Raw genomic sequence first — 24,173 nt, forward strand, 5'->3', positions numbered from 1 at the left:
TGGCCAATACGTTCATACTGTACGACAGCCCTCATACACACACACACACACACACACACACACACACACACACACACACACACACACACGATGTGGCTGTTGGTCAGTTCAGAGGAAGGTGACGCCACCACGTGAATCAAATGTGAATGAAATGGTGACACCTACAGGTGGGTCCGGGTACTACACTCGGCTCTGATTCGCAAGGTATGTAATGTCATCATCATCATCATCATCATCATCATCATCATCATCATCATCATCATTATCATCCTCATCATCATTGACATCATCCCAGGGTGCATCAAATCCATTATTCAGGAGTTTTGGAGGGTTAATGCTAACTCTAGTAAGATTGTTTACTGTTCAAGATTTTAACTGTTTAACATAAATAGATCAAAGTTATCTGAAAAAGAATCCACAAGAAATGAATCAATCTAACAAAAGAACATAAGTAAATATAAAAATCAATACCGAACATTATATACTTTAATTGTAGTAACCTTATTTTGGATGTATGGTCTGGTTATCCAAAACATCTCAAAATAATCTGTTCGTTAAATAAAATCAAATACTCACTATAAATAATTTATGTACAGTACATAATAAAAGTGTAAATATAACACACTAGAGAGGATAATAACTAGTTTGTCATATTACAGTTCACTGTCAGTTAATCATTCATTTATCCTGTGGCTACAGACTGTATTCTGTCATGTTAAAAACCGCAAAAATTGCTGCAGCTTTATAATAAAAGTATTTCCTACACATGTTAACTGTTAACTCATTTAAAAGTGGATGCAGCAAGAAAAGTTTGAACAAAAATCTGATTTGTCAAATGACAGACTGACTTAAAGTTTTTAAAAAAATGGGATATAGTTAAAAATCAGTTTACTGCCGTTGCTAAAGCGTTGGATTTTCTGCCTCCCTCTCGTTGTCCAATGTTCAATTTGATAGACAGCATCAGAAATACAAAAGCAGATCTCAAAAACTTCCTGGAAATGAATCGAGTGTTTCTAAAACTGTGTTTATTGTGATATGACAGCTCCGATATGACAGAGAGTGTTTCACTGAAGGATAAAAACTTGTAAAAGCACACAGAAATCCAACACATATAAACCTTCATCATCGGATCAGGAGTCAGCAAGCAAACGACACACTTTAAATTTAAATAGCAGCTTCTGCACAGAACACACATACACACTCCCACACACACACACACAAATCAATAAACGACAGATTAACAAACTGACAGAAACGATCAGTGACATAGAAAACGTGCTTCATGTTGTATTGAAACAATCTGATATTTCACAAATTATAAATTACATTCAAGCGCAGGTTTTCAGATGGAAGGAATGTTTCAGAAAAAAAAAAAGAGCACAAAAAGAAACAGAAAAATGAAATTGACCCTGTTCCATAGTTTGAGTGTTCATTGTCATGAAACTCTATTCAGACTCAACTATTAATCCTAATCCAGTACTGCTGTTTTCTACATCAAACATAAATTTCACGTCTTGAATCACTTAATGCATTATTTAGTTAATAAAGTAAAATAAATCCTGCATTGTTGCTGCCATAAACATCTTCAAAAGCAACACACAACCCTTAGCGGGATGTTGTCAACACTGTTCTTAACCGAGGAGATAAAACAACAGAAGCACGAACACAAGTTTGTTGTAAAAAAAAAGGAAAAGGGAATAAACTTTTACGTAACACCTTGTGGAACGTCTGGGACGCACTTCAGACTCAATCTGACTACTGCATGTAACACAGCCAGCTGCTCTCTCTCAGTTGACTTTTCTTTAGGCTCCAGAGGGGAACCGGGGCTCACAGTTCGGTCTTCGGCCCAGTCAGAGGCACCTGTGGCTGGACATCCTCATCCGACGACACCCCTCCATCCGTCTTTTCCACTGGAGCTTTGCTCTTTTTCTTCTTCTTCACTTTTTTCTCCTTCTTTTTGCTCACCTTCTCTCCGTCTGAACTGCCGTCTCTTCCCTCTTCTCCCTCCACACTTTTACCCTTTCCCTTCTTCCCTCCCTTCTTTTTTTTCTTCTTCTTGCCCTCTGCAATGGCTGCTTGGTCTCCCTTCTTCTTCTTTGGATTCCACTCCTCCTTCAGGCAGGCTGGGCAAAGAGGAAAGAAGATGGGGAAAAAATAATGAAATGAAGGAAGGAGGAATGTCAGGATGACAGAATCAGAAGAAAGATAAATTGATAAATGATGAAAGGAAAAGGATGTTGGAAGATGTGAGAACAGAAACATGGAGATACCTGCATCCTGTCCTTTGAGGACGTGTTTCTCACATAAATACATGGTCAGGTCTTCCTCCTGGCTCCCTTTGTACCAATCTTCAATCACATCCTCGTACTTCTCCACCAGCACGTCACACTGACACACAAAAACACACAAATACACAGTCACTGCACACATCACTCAGATTCATGGTGATTCACAAGGCGTGGAAATGATCGGCAAACCAAGTTCCAAAACCAAAGTTTTGGAAATTTCAACAGTCAAAGTGATGCAAAACTGATGATTTTAATAGATGTCGAATCTTCTGTGTTCAAAAAAACAATCACCTGTTTTTTGAGGTCGGCCACTTCTGCTGACGTCTCATTCCAGAGCTCGTAGGGAATATCCATCACCACGTTCACACCTTTATTCACCAAACCGTGAAGGGTGGAGAAGGTCTCTGACATGCCCTGCAGATGGACATAGGGAGATGCAACAGCGTTGTCACAAAATACGCAAACCTTCCACAAGCTATGGGACCTTTTAACACAGCTGTGTGGCATGCATGTGCAACTTCTAGAAGAAACACGAAAACATGGGGGAAAACGACGCCAAAACGCTGAATACAACACTTCAAACCTTTGCTTCACAACACGACTGACCTTGGCAAAGCGATTACTTCCACTTCTCTCTTTGTGCAGGTTGTATTCCAGCAGCCTCTGACACACGTTTTCTATCACCTCAATAAAACGGAGGTCTCTGTGGAAAAATAGAGGAAAAAGGATGAGTGCTGGCATCAGATCCTTAACTCTTGTAGACCTAATACACATACCGATGTTTCTTGTTACCCAGTTCTATATTCAGTCCCTCAACAGGAACTGGGACTCGATCAAGTTCCTGTTCCCCGACACACAGTCAGTATGTGTGTGTGTGTGTGTGTGTGTGTCTGTATGTGTCGGAAAGAAAGATCCAGAATCATGTATTCACAGACAGCACGGATGGCTGCAGCTGTGAATTGATGTAGAATACCACAAACTGAAAAGAGCACACATACTTACGACTTGACATATTTGATTGGCGGCGCTCCCTTGCTATCAATGAAGCGATAGTTCCTGTCGATGACTTCCTTGGTTTTCCCCGTCTCATGGAAGGCCGACTTCATCTCAATGCTGACAAATTTACACACTGGGGAATTAAGTTGAAGTGTGTTAAAATGTTTATCAGTGCTGGTGGATATAAACGCAAATAGTATCAGAAAAAGGAATGCAAAACAGTTCAGATCATTGAGATTTGAAGAGTCCAAAGAGAACATTTCTTTGACAATTCATTCACAGGATGTTTCTCATCCATAACACCAAAATATATTTAAAACTGCTTCGCAATTGTTGCTAGTTGCTACTTTTGATCAAATTTCACATTTGTTCTTGATGGTTTGTTGAACAGATTGAAAACATAACAGACACATTTAGAGTCAGAAGCATAATAGAGTCAGTCCACAGAAGAGATACAGGATTGTCGTGTATACTGTATTACATCTAAACCTCTTGTATGACGCCATTCACATTATGCCCGATGTAAACAAAGGGTAACAGCTGGATATATTCTCGCACACTCCAGGTTTATATTTCATGTGAGTCTTCAGGCAGAGAAAACAGAGCGATCTGTCGGTCTGTCTTGCCATACCTTCACATTTGTTGGCGAGATGAACCCATTCATCGTCCCCTCCATCCTTGGCTGCTCTGACCGACAAAACTGTCAAGAAAATCGATAACAATCTAACAGAAATCATATCTTCAGCTCTTATGGAGTATTAACCACTTATATTAGTCGTGTTGTTGTTACAAAGGTATTGAAACCGTTATATTTCTTTGCCTACATGATGTTCAAATTGCACTGACATGTAAAACCTGAGAGTAAATACTTCCTTCTTGGTCAGACGCACGTTCAGCTCTGGACCAATCAGAGAGGAGAAGGTGGCATTGGTTGGACCAATGAGAGGCGGAAGAAGATCATAGCGATTATCATTGACAAGATGTATAACTCTGTTCCCATTATGTGCGACAGCTAAACAGACAGTGAACGTTTCATTGATTTTCACTGTGAATGTGTTAATATGATATATTATATTTATTACCAATACAAATAATACTGTACTACTGCGCTTTCTGTGTGCGTTTTCTGTGTTTTATGTTCTCGCTGTGCTGTATTTTGCTGTGTTTTGTGTACTCACTGTGCTGTGTTTTGTGTACTCACTGTGATGTGTGCGACGGAGGAAATTAATTTCCCTCCTTAAGGGATAAATAAAGTTATACTCTTCTCTACTATACTCAACTACTATTATTACTACTTATAATATTAACAGTAGAAGCATATATATTTCCCTTGATAATGCTATTTGAACATCAAAATCCTATTTGTCAAGAAAGAAAGAAACACTTTATTTTTTCTGAAATAATTTCCCTATGGGGAGCCACACGTCATTCCTTCATTCATTCGTTCGTTCATTCATTCATTTATTCATTCATTCTATCATGCCAACAATAATTTGACAAAGAGTCAAAAACATTCATTTTATGTTGAACAGAAGTTTTAAACAAGTAGAAATGGCTCGAGTGGCTATTCTTTTTGTTACAGGGAATCTTTGATTTTGTCCTGGTGCATTTTTATGTTTCAACCGACAGATGGCGCCATAGCCGTATTAACAGTAAAATGTCACAAGTTATGTAACATTGATTTTATAAAGTTTGTTTGTGTTTGTGTGTGTGTGTGTGTGTGTGTGTGTGTGTGTGTGTGTGTGTGTGTGTGTGTGTGTGTGTGTGTGTGTGTGTGTGTGTGTGTGCTAACGAACAATGCTGTTTATGTTCTCTTCATTATATTCATTATAAGTTTTTTTTTGGAAAGAGTCATTTCTACGTTTTTGTTTGAAACAAACCCCTGAACCACGGTGAGAGTCATAATCTACATCTTCATAATCTTCATCATCATCATCATCATTATCATCATCTTCATCATCAACATCAGACTCCGATCATATTTTCCAAAAAAAAATTGTAATGACCCCCAAGACTTCAGTGTGGCTGAAGTGAAACAAGTTTACGAAGAGTGGGCAAAAATTTCCCACCCAGCAATGGGAACCTTTAATTGTGAAACTATCCTCTCCAACTAATTAATAGAATAAAACATCAATTAATGATATAAATTAGAGTGTAAAATGACTGCTATGTAGTTATTTTGGAAACCTGATTTTTTAAAATAATTTTTTAAAATCACATTAAAAACATGTTGAACACGAGGTAAGGAAAAATTGCTAGATTTTGAAGTGAATCCAAGTGAATGAGTGGAATTATTTCAACCTGTGTGAACATGTCCATGTCATTTACATCAAAAATGCCTGACAGATTAAGACATAGAGAGCATGTAAACACCACACAGGAAGGCCAGGATCTGAACTCAGAAAGTGTGTGTGTGTGTGTGTGTCTCCCACGTGTTTTATATTTTAAGAGCTGTTCAAGTGCTCTCAGGTGCAACTATTCAAACACAGACACACAAATTCAACAGTCATGACAGTCAGAGTCACAAATCATGAAACATTTGTGCAATCAGACTGTGACTTCATCTGTATTCCTTTATTTTTTGTGTCTATTTCTTTTACTTTTGTATCTTCAGGTCTGCAAAATTAAACCAATTCTAGATTTTTTTATTTTTTTTAATATCTGAGTAACATCTTTATCTGCTAAAGTCTGCAGGATTTGAGCAGATTATTTTCTGTGGAAGAGTAACATTAGAGCATTTGTGCTCATTCCTACTTGAACGTTTTGTGATTCTTTGTGCTTGAATGTCCGTCCGAGATAGAAAGACATAGAAAAAAAAGAGAGATGCGACTAACGGCGAGATAAAAGCATTTCACAGTAGTTCAATAATAGTACAGTTTTTCCAAAGAGGTGCTTCAGAATACCGCTTTCTGCCAAAGGGACAGCCAGCTTCTCATTTCACAGCACACACAGATCAGTGTGTGTCTCATAGCAGAACTTGACACTGAGTTGGTGGAGGGGAGGTTGATGTAGAGAGAGAGAAATAAAAACTGGTTTCTATTCAGCGGTTCAGCCCACACAACGGGCGAGCGACGGCTTTGTTAAAAATCTCTCATCTCTGTCTCTCCACTGCTCTGCTTTTCAGCTGTTCCTTCAATAAACTAATAATACCTTCAGAATATATAGGGTTTTGTTACAAAGCTTGCACACTCAAGGTATAAAAAGAGGTGGCTTCTAATGGTTTAGAACACATGCACACAAAAGTGAAGCAGTGACAACAACCTGGCATCTGAATGCATCCCAGAGACAAAAGAGAGGGACCTGGGATTACAGGCTTTGTGTAGCGTGTTTTCAGACAGACTGGAAGTGAAAATCCATCTGGGCCTTTCTGACAGAAAAGAACGCAGAAAAGACAAATACAGAGGGCGAGCAGGTGCCGGTGGATCCATCCATCTTCTGCATCAGGGAGGAAGAGGAGGCTCAACGGAGAGGAGAAGCTCCTCTATCCTCATGAACACATGAACGTCACTTTCTCTCAAGTTTTCAACATTGCTTTAGTTTGAAGGTTCACGATAGCTAATCTCACTTTAATAATCTCCTCGAGGCGTGACTGAAATCATAAACTTTCTTGCTATTTCCAGTGTAAATCACAAACCCTCTGAAAACAAGGACGACACAGATTTGCACGTCTAATGAATGTCCAGATTGACTCATTCATGCAGTCAGAACAATAAGGCCGCAAACTTATCCTGCAGCCTGACACGCACACTGGTGCGTTTTCAGTCATTTAATATTCACGTCAATAGAATTGATGACAATAATTGATCTCTTTTCACTACTAAACTTGATAAAAATCATCTAAAAAGCTAAAAAAAAAAGTTTTTGTATATAGTGCGAGGCTACCTGGTTGATCGTACCAGTAGCATATCATTCTCTCAAGGATTAAGCCATGAAATATCTCAGTACACACGACCATTTCCAGTGAAACTGTGGATGGCTCAAAATATATGTATTTTTTTTCAAAAATCCTTTTTTTTGATGTCTGTACTAAGAAGTAAGAATTCACTGAACTAATATTAAGATGGAACTGCAGGATCCACTACCAGTAACACACTGGATATGACGTAATGGTCTTACTGGAGCATATCAGAACATTGTTATGCAATGATTTAATTTAATGCTGGGATGATGTGTGTGGAAAAATACATCACGAATCTTAAAAAAGCTAGAATGTCCTTCTTAACACCCATAAATTCACCGCCTGCCGCCATGCTCCACTTGAAATAATATTAAATATTGCATTTTGATTTTTATTCATTAAAGTGAAGACACTATTCCTTTTCATCCCTAGAAGTGTCTGTTCTCATAATTACGCCTGAAAGAGAAATAAAAATCAGTACATGCAGCTCTAAACTAAGAACGCCCACTGCCTGCACGCATGAGGAAACTGCAGCACTCAAGTCTGATTCACATGGATCTGGCCTATATTTGCATTAGAAACACACCGTCACAGTTTTATGGTGAAGAGCTTTCCTACAAGTCGCTGCAGTCACTCTTCAGAGGAAACAGTCAGGCATCTCAGAGCGCTTCAAAATGGGTCTAAAAATAACCTGAGCTGCAGATCTGGAGCAGGCAATTTAAATTCATGTCTACCACTTAAAGACCTGGAGCAGGTGTTTGGGTCCCAAACACATGGGAGTGGCTATATGAGTCTTTTAACCATCGCTTTAAAATTTAAAACAGGTTCTTGCTCTTGTCAAGCAGTTAAATCAATGATTGGTTTGGCCAGAACTCAACGGGACGACACTCCAAACTGCTCTTCATTGTCAAAATCAGTTTATTGCTGCCACGTCTAATGATGAAAAACTTTTAATGAACCCCACTGGTCCAGTCGGCATCAGACAGGAGCAAAGAAATGTCTTGTGTGTGAGAAGAAAAGCTGAAGAAGCCCAGGCATTCAGGAAAGGGTCACAAAATAGAAAGACATTCAACAGGCAAGCAAATCTTACAGGGAGCAGGCAACAAAAGGAAAGGCTGGAATGATTGACGCAAGTTAGGAAGGTGAAGTGAGAAGGGACCTCAGAGCAATAGCAGGGGAAGGTATAAAGGGATGAAAGTGTTAGACAGGTAAAGTAAAAAAACAAATCCTTCAAAATAAAACAGGAAGCAAGCAAAATAAATCCCTAAACCATAACAGAATAAGATTCCAGCTGATATTTATCATGATCTAAAAAATTATAATAGGAATAAAAAGAGTTTAATTGGAAGTATTGTAATTCAAATCTTGTATGTATAATATATATTACTCTAAAGTCAGGTAGCAGGAACAGACAAGATGCAAATGAACAAACGGACCTGTTTTGTAAGGATGCCTTTATTAAAGAGTCAACAACGTGCGCTAGCCATCCAGTTCTAGAAAAATAAGACAGTCATACATTCATCCATGTGAAAATCCAGAAAACAAAGAAGAAACAAGGACACGTTTTATTTTTAAAGCTCCTTTAGAAGGTGAGAGGGCAACCTGAATGACGTCATATACGTATTGTATGTTTGTGTGTGTGTGTGTGTGTGTGTGTGTATGTGTGTGTGTGATGAGTAGCCGTGCCAAATTATTCACAGGAATAAATCACATTTTGGTCCCTCAGCTGGACCTGACAAGGTCGGCCATGTCTCCTAGAAATTCTGATCCTGTACAAATAATTTTGCAAAAGCAAATAAAAAATTAAAATTTTATATATATATATATATATATATATATATATATATATATATATATATAAGGCCGACCATTAAGTTCAACCCACCTCTGAAATGTGTACTTTTTTTTTTAGTCATCCAAATATTCAAATACATTTCCTCCCTATTGGGAGGAAATTCTTCCTGTGCAATTTCATGAATGCACTTTAAGCTTTCATTGTATGTTGGGTTCACATTTAATGTGTAGAAGGTGGCCCGTTCTGATTGATTCAGTATCACATGTATCCCTAATAACACTCCCTACACACACTCACTACACACACACTCACACACTTAACCGTTGTCTGCAGATGCCTTGGAGGTAGAGTAAAGCCACAAAGGACTATTACCCATCTCTGTGGGTGTGTGTGAGAGAGAGCGGGAGAGATCCACATTACTGTTATCACACACTGTTATTAAAGTGGACTGCAGCCACCTCAAACCAATTGCTGTCAAACCTGCAGTTGGCCACTGGTCATGAGTCAGCCTGTGTGAATAATGCATGTAATGAACCTCGTGTATGTGTGTGTGTGTGTGTGTGTGTGTGTGTGTGTGTGTTTGTTACCCCATTTGTCCTTCCTTTGATAAGACACATTTGTCTTCAAAGATATTCAATTTGTCCTTTTTCTCCCCACATCCAGTGCATCTTCTCGATCACACACACACACACGCACGCACGCTCGCACGCTCGCACGCACGCACACACACACACACACACACACACACACACTGTGCACCAGTGTCATTTTAATAAATATGTATCAATCACCAGAATCTAATTATGGCTTTTGGGTGGATCGATAATCCACAACAGACATGCTCACATCCTGCCGTGGGTTAAATAGACCTAAGTATTACCAATATTGATCTACCTGATTGACTATCATCCCTTAAACATCCTGTACCATCTGCTTCCACAGGAACTGATGAAATGTGATTATCAAACTCTCGCGCATTGTTGCAGAATCTTTGTGTCCGGCTTGATTTAAGTGTTTACTGTAAATTAAGTAAACATTTTAGTTGAACATATGAATTATAACATGAACTAATTTTTTTTAAAACTATAAAAATATTCATTTTTAATGGAATTCAGAAGGATTTTGTTTGATCGTTCTTCTTTTTTAATGTCACCATGTAGAATCTTATTAATCAGATGTTTTAATTAAAATATCTTGGGATACAGGTAGCATTAGCTTTCATTCACACAACTAAAATAAGGTTCCCTCTAAATTCAAACTTAACTGCCTTTTCACAGGCTGCTTATTGTTGACGTCAAATCTCACCCTTGAGCTTTGATTTCTTCACTTGCTCTTTATCAATAAAGCTGACCACATGTGATCTGTATGGAAGGAGTTTCGAAAATCGATTAACTCCCCAAACCCCTCTAGTTCCATGTGTGAATGAGCTCCCAGGTCAAAACATTGATTTATTAAATGCCTGTTGCCCTGCAGTTGATCACACCATAATTTAAATGGTAATCCACGTTTCCCCAGTGGATTTTTTTTCTGGTTGCGTGAGAAGCTGAGCAGAATGAGATCTACTCAGGAACTAATTTGGGTTCATGGTTAATCCTCCAGTGTCCTCTGTTTTAGTGCTCGTACATTGTTCATTATTTAACAGCTATATTAGCCCTTTTTATACAGTGTTAATTTATACAGCAACGGATTGGGGGGGGTGATTTCAGATAGCATGGTGGTGTTACGTACAGCGCATCGACATCTGTAGCATTTAAGGTGAGAAACAACATGATTACTTATTATGAACAACTATTATGAGTGACTACTAAAAAAAAAAAAAAACTAAACACAAATAAAAAAGCTAAGACGCTAAAACTCATTCAAGCTTGTTGGATAAGATTATTTCTTACTGTATATATCGTTTCAGACAGTTTTCTGTGATGAGATTTTTCTAAGGTGACTAAAAGTTAACTTAAAGCTTTTAAGAATGAATAAATTCTGTGATTTGTCCTGTGAAAACAGTCATATTTTTAAAAATAAAAAGGGCTTAATGTTCAGTTTGTCGTGCCCATTCTTTCATGTTTGTTTCTCTATGTTGTCATCACCAAACACTTTCTTGCCAGTGCCAGGATTCTGTTTGACATCACCCCTCCAACAGCCTGCAGGCTGATGTCACATTATGATTACAGGATGTTGAGCAGGTAGTCATGGTTACATTGTGACCTTTTGGGATTCATTGACAGGATCCCGCAGCCGTTACTGCGAAACAGCTGTTAGGGTGGTCACGGTGGGGTGTCTGCCAGAGTCTGGTAGAGGTTAGGAAAGTTAATGTGGCAAATGTGTAATAAAGTATAAATAGACGAAGAAGGCCAAGATGAAATGTCATCCCACCAAGACTCTAGAGGCATCTCATAAAGGGTAAAAGATTCGGCCAGAAGCTACTCACCACACCAGGTGTTATGTGAGTTTGTGTGCATGTGTGTTGCAGGTAACTGTGTTTTTATTTATTTCTTTATCTAACATGCATAATTTCTCCTCTTCGTCGCTGCCAGTGGTATGTTAACCAGAGGAAAATTCAACAGCCTCTGTTCATGCCACCCTTTTGAAGTCACGGTGCTGAGCAATTTCAAGAAGAAGAAAAAAAAATAAAAAACCAAACCATGATGAAATTCTTGTGAAATTTCCCTTTAAAATAGATTTCTCAGATGAACAAAAAAAACCCCCCATCTCTACTTTTTCCATCCAATCCTCGCTTCATCTTCACTCTATTCCTCAATTTTCATCCAGAAAAATGACCAACTCCTTCCCTACTTTCTCATTTCCATCCGCTCACACATCACCCATCCGTCCTGCTCACAATAAATATCATCATATATATTTATTCATCAGGATAAAGTGTACTTATTAAGGAAGAGCTGAATGAGAAGCCAGCATATCATAGGCAACTCAAATAGAAGCAAAGATAGTCTTTAGAAACCAGAATAGTCCTCATCAATATTATTAGAAGTCTTATTATTATTATCGTTATTATTATTACTAGTATAACTGTTATTAGGATAAATAAAATAAAAAAGTTCCTTGGCCCTTGTTGACACAGAGAGAGAGGGTGCCGGTTATCAACAGAGGAGCATGTTTATGTGCGGTTCCTTTAGATTCCAGTGATTCGGTCGAAGTTAAATCCATCAGGGTTAAAGGGAAGATTATTCCATGTGTCCAGTCACATTTTTGCCATTTTAGAAGCACTTCATTGGTAAGTGGAGTTATTTCCTATTCATGGAGCTGAAAGTGAGTTTGAGGGTAGTTTCAATCATATTCCAGTGTTTAAATTCCACTCTTTCAGATTTGAAGTTTGGTCAAAGGAAAAAAAAAATGGCATCATGTGTTGAAAACCAGACTGGGACTTGATGATAATTTTCTTCTGACGAGTCACCTCGGCTCCTTGTAATTCCACAATAATCATGCTTTTTTGAATTTTCCAAAGGAAATGCTTAGGGATTAGAAATTAAAAATGAAGTTCCAAAAAAATCCAAAAGGTAGATGTATAGAAAGACAGTTTGCCCATAAAAAAAAAGTCAATGATGTGAACATGATGCTGAAATGGAAACACAAGTCAAACTGTCAAAAACATAATTTTTTTATGTTTTTGACAAGTCAAAGCTCAATAATATTTACCTCATAAACCATAAAAAAAGATATAAAACTGTTAATTTATTATTTCTTTTTGTTGTCATTGACTGGCTATGAGTTTTTCATGAGTGTAACAGACTGCAGTAGAAAGGATATTTCTATGATACTATATCGAAAAGACAGCAAAGGTTTCACAATGTGGAAGCAAGTTTTAAGTAATCCAACATCGTGATTTTCAAAAAACCTGAATCCATCCAATTTAGAAATGTCATGTGGATCATGTTTTTGGTGAAAATAAAAAAGTTACAAGGCTTAACTAGTACTGCCTCAGTGAAGCTGGTCTCTATAGCAATACTGCACAAAACTGCTGTGGTGTTATCTTCAGTGGGACACACGCCTCTTGAACGCTTCACGATCTTGTCATTAGCTATCAAAGAGAGGAAAATGTCCCCCTACTCAGTACAGTGACCACAGAAAGTGCTGTTCAAGATATTCCAAATCCAGCTATTTTTAATGTAATGAAAAAAACAAAAAACAAAAAACTGAGTAGAGCTTATTTGATGAGTTGGAAAAAGTTTGATGTTATTTTGGAGTAGAAAGTGATGCCAAACTGTCTTGATAAACATCTACCATTTGAGGACTATGGAAGTGCTGGCCTGTAGAATTCCACTGCAGACTTTGAGAGTCGATTCTTTTGAGTTCCTGAACAGATTCTGCTGGATTCCCATCCACCCCCCCACCCCTCCCCGCCCCACCTCTCTCTCTGTCTGTCCCTCAGTCATTTGCAAAAAAAAAAAAAAGAAAAAGATAAAGAAAAAACAGTTTGGTTTTCCGACTCTCCTATAGCTGTGTGGTGACCGAGTCCTCTATGACTTCACAGCTGTCCTCTATGACATCTTCGCACGGTCCCACCCACCCACCCATCATCATCACCCTTCCTCTTCCTCCCCCTCCACCGTCCACACTGACATCACCCGCTCCTCCGACGCCTCCGCCCTGGAAAACGTCCTCGCTGGAGTCCAGGAGGCGCGAGCTGGACTCGGACATGTTGGAAGCACAGTGCAGGGATTGGCAGGGACACTGGGGTGGGAGGGGCAGCGTCAGGAGGGAGTCCCGCCCATTTGTTCTTCGCGGGGAGAACGAGGGGTTATTGATGTCGCCTGAGCGTCCCACCTCGTTCAGGTGAGTCTCACTTCTGGTCACTTTGCTCAGTCCGTAATCGGAGTGGCTGTGGCTCCCTAGGGGGCGGAGCAACCCGTCAGAGATGGTGTAGGAGGGCGGGGACTGTAGTGGGAGGGGCATGGGTGGAGCTTTGCGTTTGGAGCGTGAGAACAGGTAAGAGAGGCGCTTGAAAGAGTCCGTCTTAGCTGCTGGAGAGGAAAGGCGCTGCAGGCAGCTCCTCGTTCGAGCCAGGGATGAGGAGAAAGAGGAGGAGAACGATGAAGACGGGGAGGGCAAGACGGTGGTGGAGGACGGGGAGATGACGGTTGTCTTCAGCCCATTGCTCTTTGGTTTTCCCTCCTCCTCCTCCTCTTCTTCCCCCCATGCAATACCTTCCTCCAGCTCCCCATCATCAACCTCTCCCTCTCTTTCCGTCTTGGTAATTCCAGAAATGGAGCGCACCAAGGCCGAAACACCGAAGGTTGGCGTCGGCCTTGTGTCCTCATCCAGTGGCATCATGAAGGTCACGCCCTTTGACCTTTGGCCCCCATCTCCACAGCCATCTCCTGACTCGCTGTCATCCTCCGAGGCCATGGCGCCGTCCTCTCTCATCGTCTCACTGGATGAGGAATAATGTCGCCGGGGAGGACGTCGGTTGCCGAGGAGATCCAGGACCTCATAGCGGAAACTGGAGATGTCCTGCTTCAACTCCTGGGAGAAGAAGACAGTTATGAATTGAATTGAATTAATAAAGTAATTATAAGAAAATTTATTTCATGTGCTGCTGTTTCAGTGAAATTAAATCTCTCTGAAATAATTTCAAAGAGCTCAGATAAAAGAGGGGGAAGATTAAGAAATTGAACGATAAAACGAACAGATTTTGACTAAGAAAGTCCAAATTCAATTTGTAAGAAAATCGTCTTGTTAAGCCAAGAAATTGAATTCCAGTCATCAGGAACACTGTAAATCTTATGACTAAACTTTAAATGGAGTGTAAATCGGATATCCAGAAGAAAGCACGAGAGACAAAACACAAAGAGGAGTGTGGGTTTTTTTTTGTGTGTGTATGTGTGTGTGTGCGTTTTGAGGTGGGGGCGTGGAGGGCAAAGAGGAGGGTGAGGACTCCGGAGATTGAAGATCAACAGACAAGCAGAATCGAAAAAGAGAGATGAAACTGTGGGCAAGTGTGACTGAGAAGGAAATTGCTTTGACTAAATTAATTGCTCGATTCACTTACAATAAATTCATTTTGAATTCTTGGTCTCGTTTTTAACACATTGGCTGTCTTCAGAGCAGAGATCAGTGGTCTGAGAGAATATTTCAAGACCCACATAATATTGTGTTCTATGACGATGTAAAACTGAAACTACCAAAAGAAAGTAGACGCTCTTCTTTCATCATGAAAAGTTTCTGTAGTAGAACATAACTAGTTTCAACAAGAGTTTTGAAACTGAAAACAAGCATTTGTTGCTGCTTCTGTCAGCAGAACAGTGACTCAAACATATTTCCTTTGATAAAATAAGAAAAAAAAAACTTTAAGGAAGGGCTTTTGATACTGAAAATAATTTATTTACTAATACATAACCATGTAAAACCCTGACCACTTCCACCCAATAAGATGGAGAGGTGTTAATTATCCAAAATGCATCCGAAGATCTTTTTTTTTTTTAATCCAAATGTGTTGTTATTCTTCTGGTGGAGCAACACTTACTTTTAATCTCATTCAGTTCATGCACACTTTGAATGTAATCTGTATTTTTTAATGAAACAAATTTACCATAATACAGACGTGGCTCTGTCAAATGAAATAATTTCACATAATGATCATACAATGTATGTTTTATTCTGTTCACTCACCATATGGGATCTGATTGCAGCTCAGAGAACAGAACACTGACATGCACCTGATGTCATTTATGCTGTAATGTTCATTCATTTACTGTGACCGCCCATCCCTCATATGACTGCCTGCATGTACACACAGGCTGTGAGCAATTTAGCTCCATGTGCACCTGATGCTTTTTCATTAAAATGCCCTGAGAAACTTTCCACTTCAGTGTTCAGAAAGCATCATGGCAAACAGACTATGGAGTAGAAAGAGCTCAGAAGACTATATGGCTCCGATTAATTGGAAATACCAGAGAATTCTCCAGAAGGACCATTATTGCATCTGTTAGTCAGAGTTGTAGATGTAGATACATATTCTACACTGACATACACTGATTGATGTTTGGTCCATTTCTAAGCCATAAAAGTTGTCTGCAAATTGGATTAATTTCTTTATACACCACAAGATAGGATGTTCAGGGTTTTCTTGAACACAAATTGTATTTACAGAGGATCAAATACAGGTTTTACAAACCTTAAAGTTCTCTTCTGTCAGTCCCTCATCCGTCTTGGCGCTACGTATCATAGCTGCCACGTATCTCTTCACCAGGTTCCGGATCACTTCCTGTTAGAAACAAATCGCAACTGTCACTAAAGACGCTCATTTTATTTTATTGGTCTCTTTAGTGTATTTTATTTACCTGTAATATAAACCAGGTTTAAAGTGAGAAAAAAGGGCAAAATCCAAAATTAAAGATAATATGCATGCAATAATTGGTATTATACCTTAGGTCACGAGGACATTTAAATTATGGTAATTAAAATAATTAATTCAAGTGGCAAATAAGCGCCGCTCTCTTAAAAAGGGAAAATTTGTGTGCGTGGAATTTTTTGTTTGTTTGTAGTGTCATACAGTACATGGTCAGTGTCTCTATGAATTAGTGATGTCTTAGAGCCTGTGCACACTTGTGTAATATGCTCATATAAATATTCATTTACACATTTTTTTTTTCTTGAAAACTTTTATCGTTACCGTAGTTACCCATTTAGAGTTTTTAAATAATGTTCTTTTTTTTTTTTTTTTCTCTTGCTGTCATAAATGCAGAATCATTGCATGGAATTGATTCATTTAAATGTCACTTTCATTTAGTAATCAACCAATGAGGCGAGTAACCCTTATTGATTTAATGACCACAGACGATTTCACTAACATTTGGTGCTCAGTGGGCGACTATTCAAACCCTGACACACTGCTACAGGCTCACACACTGCGTCCTCCCACAATCGACACCTGCCACTGCCAAACGGAACGGTCTGGCATGCTGTCGCTGTCCGTCTCGGCCAAAACACACCACCACACATTGAGTTTAAGTGAAGGGTAGGTTCTTACAACAGTCCTTAAAGCATGGATGTAAAAAAATCAGTGCTGCCAAATACAAAGTACTGCTGGGTTTCCAGTCCCTGCCAGAGCTGAGGTGTCAGAATACAAGGGCTCCATCTCGCTTGATTCGTCGCACAAATTCTGACAGAAATCAAAATTACATTCACAGCAGCCAAAATAATATTACAGAAGAGTTTATTAAATGTTCTCTCTCTCAGTTCAACTAAAATTAGGGGGGGAATGTTTGGGAGGAATTCCAAAACCAGAATATCAATAGATTCCATGCCAAACCTATGATGAACCTCACTTATTCATGTTTGTTTGACTTTAGGATGAGCGTGACAAAGTTCATATATGTGTTTGTTGCTCACATCTTTTGGAGCTCAAAGATAACCCTGTGGAATTTTTGAAGCAGGGAGTAAGGGTGAATGTTATGACGCAATAAACATATAAACAGGAAGGTGTGTTGGTGTACGGACCTGATAATGCTGGTTCTGTATCAGACTGTCAGCGTGGCGTTCCTGCAAAGAAGAGAAATAGTTCATATTATATGTTTTTATATTCATGAAAACTTCACATTTTTATCTGTTGTGTTGAAATTGTTTAGGATCTATTTTCTTTATTTAAAAGGCACTGGGTACAAAAACACAATGTTACCATTATTACATCTCGTAGAGTTCACTGAGGAACATTATCACCTACTTCAATCACACATCCACTTGATAACTAAGTAGAAAAACAAAAATTCAACCACAGAAAACAACAAAACTATCACTAAAATTATTAAAATAATAAAAAATACTATCATCCAGAGAGAGAGAGAGAGAGAGAGAGAGAGAGAGAGAGAGAGAGAGAAATCTCTGTCAGATTCAGTTTATAATCTGAATCCGAGGCATGAATATTAGGAAAAGTGTCTCTTTTATCTATATAGTAACGACAGAGCCAATTTATTCAAGTGCACTCTGAGCAACTCTGGTTATTTTCACAGAACTGAGCTGCAGCGCCAAAGCAGGCGGTTATAATTCCACGTTTTCACGCATCAACTGATACCACAGAAAGAACACGAGGGAATGTCAGGTTTGTGTCTCTATATGTTTGAAGAGGAGAAGATACCATCCAGGAATATGGATTTTTTTGTAATAAATATTTGATTTTAATTTTACCCATCTTGAATATTATTAACACCAACAGAGGTTTTTCTCTGTTTACATTCATATTGTAGAAGCAGCTTTTGATAATCTAAATTGCAGGTGAGGATGTAATGGAGGAAATTGAGTTGACTTGGTAGAGGGTTATGCTCTTGTACTGTTTAGTGAGAAGGATTTTATTCTGAAAAAGACAAAAATTAATTCAAAACGTATTCAAGCGTGTTACTTGAGCAGTTTCATTTAAAAAAAAGACGTTTCTGATCCTCAAATTCTTCCAGTCTCTTTATTTTCTATTAACAGTTTACAGTTAATAATCTCCACCACTCCATTTATATTTGCAGCATCTTCTCATCTCCTCTAGTTCTGCTTCATCTCCCCTCCATGCGTTATCGGTTTTACTCTCCATTCGGTCTTGTATTCATGTTTCTCTGTCTCCATTTCCTTTTCGGCGCGTTTCACACTCTTTCGGTTCCATTCATGCTTCTCATTTGTGTTTCGCTCTCCCTGCCGTCTCACACTCGCACACACACACACAAACCTGGATTCATCCATCCCCCCCATCTTCGGAGTCATTGCCACCGTTGACCATATATCACGCTGTTTTTCTGCACACATACACACACACACACACCGACTCTAACCGGTGATCAGATCTCTGCAGTAAATGGCTCCGTGAACCTATGTGGGCTGGGGGTGGGGAGGGTGGGGGGGGTTATATAACTCATAACTAACATGGCAGCAGCACCCTGTGTGTGTGTATGTGTGTGTGTGTGTGTATGTGCATAAAGAAGCCTTATCGTTCCTCACTGCTGGCTCGGAGCCTCTCTCCAGATGACCGGGTTGTTAAATGTGTTTATCAGAATGCATTTTTCCACTCATGTTGCTTCTGTGCTTGCAGACAAACAGCTGATGTCCATCCCTGAGTTGTATTATTGCATTCCTTGTGTAGCATCCACTTCACTTGTGCATTGTTGTGTTATTCTGTGCAGAATGGAACACGAGTCCTTCTGCCCTGAATGATTGTGGGCTATAAATCTATTTTTACGCTGATTTATGCTTCACTACATTTCTTCAAATGTTACAGTTGTCACCTTGAATTTCGCAGGAACTCTCCAGACATGTCTGCCAGACCGGGCCCAAGCACTCGTCTCCAACTTCAAGGCAGATTTGACTTTGAAATTGCACAATTTCATAAACCGTGGAGCATATTAAACCTTTTGTCTTTAGATCTTCAGTCTAGGTAAAGTAGAAAATCAGACACAGGCATCTCTCTCCCACATCATTTATTCTGCACCTTCTGGCTTTTTATTTAAATATAAACCAAAATCAATCTCTTCTTGACCAAACCCATGAACTTTAATCACGCTAAAATAAGGTGTGTCTTTCTGGGTGAAACAGAAAAAAATTTTCTACTGTGAAAACAAATATGTTTTTTTGTCTAATGACATGGGATCAAGACAAAGAAGTAATTTTGGTTCTTCTGATGCTTTTTTTTGAGGGTATTTCTTGGAAAAGCTGACTGATTCCTACACCCACTAATTAAAATTAAATCAAGTTTCACTTTCAAATTTTGTAACAATGACAATGGCGCACCATACATACAATTCATAGACCGACAGTTTGGGAATGGAAAACTACCCATTCAGAGAATTCATAGATTACATGTAAATACAAGAGTTATTTCAGATTTAAACTTCAGAATGAATTGCAGAATGTTTTGGCCAGCACCTTTTCCATGATAAAAAGGTCGTTCTGTCGAAGTGTATGTCTACATTTCTCGGAGAGCATCAGTTATCATGACAGATGTTGTTTTGATTTTGCTCTGTCCCTGTCTACACGCACTTCTCACTTCCCACCATGCATTTCTCCAGACTTCCTCTCTGCAGACATTGCCCGCCAGATGTCCTTAGATGTTTCATAGTCAACTGACTCCCACAGGCACCTGTCGAATTTTATTCTGTTTAAATAACGGCTTAAATTGTTATTACAATTTACCTTGTGATTGGAAAAAACGAAGAGACGTAAAGTAAAGGCAGACAGGAGAGATCCCCAAGGAGACAGACGACGCAACATGTGGAGCGACTCACCTCCAATTAGACTTCTCAGTCACCCTGCTAGTGTATTGGCACCATTGATCAATACACTCAAATCAATGAAACGCATCGCTTACAGACTTTGAAATTTGAGGGTCAAAAATTGAGTTTCAATGTCTTCTAGTGCCATTCATTAGAACACAGCAATGTCACTCTGTAATATTTAAAGGGGTCCTATTAGGAAATAATTGTTTTTCAAGTCTCTACATACACATAGTGGTCTTCACTAACCCGACCAAATCTGGAAAACAAACGCTTCCTGCTTCAATAGATATTTTGAATCTTAAGGGATTCATGGCTGGATATGATCAAAAACGATCAGATTCATAAAGCGTCGAACCTTATGTCATCTCTGGGGGTGATTGATAAATTGAGTAAATTGACCTATCCTGAGTCATATTCGATTGTCCACCTGGATATGGGTGTGGCCATCCCACACAGAACAGACACACACAGAATACGAGAAAAAAACTTACTGATAAAATCCCATGTTTCATTAGTTTGCATTAGCTTAGCTCACGTGTTATCTACAGTATATCTGTCATTGTCCATGACAACTGTCGTGCACGCCCCATTAATACAGTGTGTTTCAGAGCGGAAATGATTTTAACCATATTCAATCAAAGATATTGAGTACCACGGATCACTTTAGGGCAATACATCTCAGATACAGTGTAGTTGGACACCTGGGAGGTGAATGACCTGAATTAAAAAAAGCACAATATGGGACCTAAAAATGTATAAGAAGTCTAAGGAGCTCTAATATGTTTTTGTAATTATATCAGCTTCTTGTCTTCCTGTCAAACCCAAACTGATCTTTCTTGGCCAGAAAACATTCTTTTCTCTCGTATATAACCGGGTCTCGGGTCACATTTACCGTCTGTGAATCCTCGGGTGACTTGTTTAACATGAATATCAGCATATGGCCCATGCAACCCGGACAGGGATTTTCACAGCTTGTTTGTATGATTCTTCCATGACAGACATATTTTCCAGCCAGCACTCAAGTTTATGCATGAACAAATAAAACTTTAGCAGTTTTATAAAAAGTAGAGACTCAAATAATTACAAAAATTACTCTGAGTCTAGTTTAATCTCACCCCAGCAACGCTCAGCTGGAAAATAAAAAAGTAGAGCGACAGAAGCACTAACTAATAATAGGTTTGTTACAGTTTGTCATCACTTCTGTGAGCTCTAATATCATTCCATCGTTTATCACATTAATATAATCACTACAAAGTCAATGAAGATCAGGAACACTGTGAAATGCGTGATGTGTCCTCCCTTACCGTGAATTCCCGGAGGTTTTCACATTTGTGCGTGTCCTCCCCGGGTGGCTGACCCCGTCTGCACAACTTGTTGTGGAGCCACATGAGCAGGTACCAGATGGATTTGGGACTCGGGATGATGTTAAACGGTGGTGGTAGCGTGCCACCCTCATCAAAGTAGCTCATCCACAGCTTGGTTCGGGCGAACTTCCACTCAATGTCTGCGTGGTCCTGCAAGACACAACAATTTTCCCCCAATTTAAACTTTAAAGAGCTGCGTATGTTCAGGATTTACTGGAAAATGACTTACAGCAATGAGTTGGTAAGAATTGTTCATCATGGCAATGAGCATGTTGAGGAGAACCACCAGAGAAATGACGTTGTATGTCCCGAACATGGTCGCCCCGATGAACTCTGTGAACTCATGCCGGGCCTTCACGTTAGTGACGTAGAGATTTAGCAGCCCAAATATGGACCAGAAGAGAGACTGAAGTGTCTCAAATAACCTGTGGAGGGAGAGGAAAGACAAGCACAACTTATTCAGTTGCTCAAATAGTTAATAGAGGCGTTCAACTTTACACCCCATATCTGGCTGGAAGCTGTGTTTGAATTGGACAATTAAACTAAAATTTGTTATCCTGACATCAACATAACATTTCATCCCAACAAACATGTGTTTTTGAAAGTGATTTTTATGTCTTGTATGAAAACATTTGATGTGATTGGTTGGTTTATGTCAGCACCAATGTTATGTTCTTCTTTAGCGGACTATTGGTTGATGCACCAATATTCTACAGGAATCATTTGACTGAAACAGAGTAGCTTTCTACATACAGTATGTTCAGAATGTTCTTCTGTGGTGTTTGGCATATCGCTGACAAACACTTTATCGCCACCTACTGGCCCAGCATGCCGGTTGGAGAATTAAGGACGAGGTCAAAGAGCAGCTGACATTTCACCTCTAAATTCTGTGTTTCTCTCCTGCCTGCCTCTTAGTGACTCTTTCACCAACATCACATTGGCACAATGATGAAGACGATCTTCCATCTTCCTCGCCTAGTTTTATTGCTGTCTGCTCTGATCCGTCTCCTGTTTGTGTAACCGTCACAGTTACAACAGAGCCTATTGAATATTTGATGAGGCAACAATTGGCAGAACCCGTCAGGGCAGAGAGAAGCTTTGTCTGCAGGCTGTTATTTATATTTGCGCTGCATAAAATATTCAACAGCCCAATGTTTATTATTGGTGCAGCGCGTCGGAGTGTGGTGCTATAAATTGCGTGGCAGCAAACAATCACTGTATCAATCAGAGAGTGTGACAGAGGGGTGTATGTCTGTGACGTGGGAGTGGGAGTGGAGAAAATCACAAATGAATGAAGCAACCGAGTGCAAGGTGAAACGAGAAAAATGGAGGACTTGAACAAAGAATGTAAGGATGTCATCTTTTTCAAGCTCAATTTAATCAATCGTAAGTGTCCATTCATTGATTCATGTTATCTTTCCTCACCGCCTCACATTCTGTTCTGTATGTGACATACACTTCTTCTTGGATCCTCTTCAATACTTTGTACTGATAAAAACAAAGATCTTCTTATAAACTCCTTTATTTTAACTCATAAAGAGACCATAAGATCAATTGAAAAAAATACAAAAATTTGAGGAAAAAAATATAAACATTAAAAGCCAAACTTACAAAACAATAAAATCCTCCAGATGAATTAATAAACTTAACTTAAAATAACTTAACTGTAACTTAAGATGATTTGGTATTCATTCATTTCTTCTCTTCAAACATCTTATTTTTCTCCTGTTCTTTTCTCCTCTCCTTGACTCCTTCTTTACCTATTTTCTTCCCCCATCTCCTTGTCATTCTACTCCTCTTCCTCCTTTTTCCATTCTAGTATCCTTTCCTTCGTCATTCCTTCTTCCTTTCGTGTCTCCTCTCCTCACTCCCTGTCTCCTCGTCCCTTTCCGTCCACTCCTCTCTCTCATCCCTCTGTCCACTGGTTTGAGTCTTTAGCCGCTACAGTTAATCCTCACAGCCAATCGGCTGCTGGCTTTTATGCAGCTGTGTAGGAGGAAGGCTGAGTGAGAGGAGGAGAGAGGCAGAGTGTGTGTTTGTGTGTGTGTGTGTGTGTGTGTTTAGGTGTGTGTGTGTGTGAGTGTGTGTTGTTGTGTGACACGGCGTCTGCAGTGTTTCTCTGAGTTTAGCATTGGCAGCCAGACAGTGTGTAATTAAACCATTCTCATAGTGCTAATCTTCCTCTTTGAGAGTTGCAGTGGTGAACAGAAGCACAAGTGCAGCCCGCAGAGAATATGACCGACTGCAGACACTTAGCGTTTAAATAACAGCGGACGAGTGACCTGCTTTATCCTGGAACTACAAGAGTTTGGAAACGATTCAAAAAAGAAATATCAGGGTCGTCATTTGAGTCATGATGTAATTTTCTTGTGTTTCAAAGCTTTAATGAAGCTGATCCCCAAAAATACAGCACGACCTGTCAGGGTGAAGCTAATATGCCGAGAGGAAGAAATAAATCAAACCTAGTTAAAATTATGCATACTTGTAGTGAAGTAACACATTTCTATACAGATATAACAGGGTGGTTATGTTTTTTAGTTTGGACAGGTAGATAGCGGCGGCTAACAGAGATAAAAAGACTATAGAAAAAAAGCTGAAAATGTCCAACAGCGCAGACGGTGTGAGATCTGG

General features: G+C 39.3%; 2 protein-coding genes across 2 annotated transcripts in view; both read right to left on the reverse strand.

Annotated features, from left to right (window-relative positions):
• Positions 1-1,026: 1,026 nt before the first annotated feature.
• cnpy3 (canopy FGF signaling regulator 3) lies at positions 1,027-4,164 on the reverse strand. Its single transcript, XM_068308183.1, has 6 exons — positions 3,916-4,164; positions 3,291-3,417; positions 2,895-2,991; positions 2,580-2,702; positions 2,271-2,388; positions 1,027-2,123 (listed from the first exon to the last, which is right to left on the reverse strand). The coding sequence occupies exons 1-6, from the start codon at positions 4,019-4,021 to the stop codon at positions 1,828-1,830; spliced, it is 867 nt and encodes a 288-aa protein (XP_068164284.1). The 5' UTR covers positions 4,022-4,164; the 3' UTR covers positions 1,027-1,827.
• A 9,259-nt stretch (positions 4,165-13,423) lies between these two features.
• Positions 13,424-24,173, reverse strand: part of trpc5a (transient receptor potential cation channel, subfamily C, member 5a) — an 81,103-nt gene continuing 70,353 nt past the window's right edge. The window contains exons 14-18 of the mRNA XM_068308593.1: positions 21,772-21,967; positions 21,483-21,692; positions 17,432-17,473; positions 16,107-16,196; positions 13,424-14,455 (exon numbers count right to left, since the gene is read on the reverse strand). Of these exons, the coding sequence (XP_068164694.1) occupies positions 13,424-14,455; positions 16,107-16,196; positions 17,432-17,473; positions 21,483-21,692; positions 21,772-21,967 (1,570 nt within the window). The remainder of the gene's footprint in view (positions 14,456-16,106; positions 16,197-17,431; positions 17,474-21,482; positions 21,693-21,771; positions 21,968-24,173) is intronic.

This window comes from Antennarius striatus, chromosome 23 (assembly GCF_040054535.1).
Source record: "Antennarius striatus isolate MH-2024 chromosome 23, ASM4005453v1, whole genome shotgun sequence".
Taxonomy (NCBI): Eukaryota; Metazoa; Chordata; class Actinopteri; order Lophiiformes; family Antennariidae; genus Antennarius; species Antennarius striatus.

Coding starts and splice junctions, on each gene's coding strand:
- cnpy3 (XM_068308183.1), bottom strand. CDS start 4,021: ATGATTTCTGTTAGATTGTTATCGATTTTCTTGACAGTTTTGTCGGTC. Junction 2,389..2,579: donor TGGCCGACCTCAAAAAACAG/GTGATTGTTTTT, acceptor TTTGTGTGTCAG/TGTGACGTGCTGGTGGAGAA. Junction 2,124..2,270: donor CCTCAAAGGACAGGATGCAG/GTATCTCCATGT, acceptor CTCTTTGCCCAG/CCTGCCTGAAGGAGGAGTGG.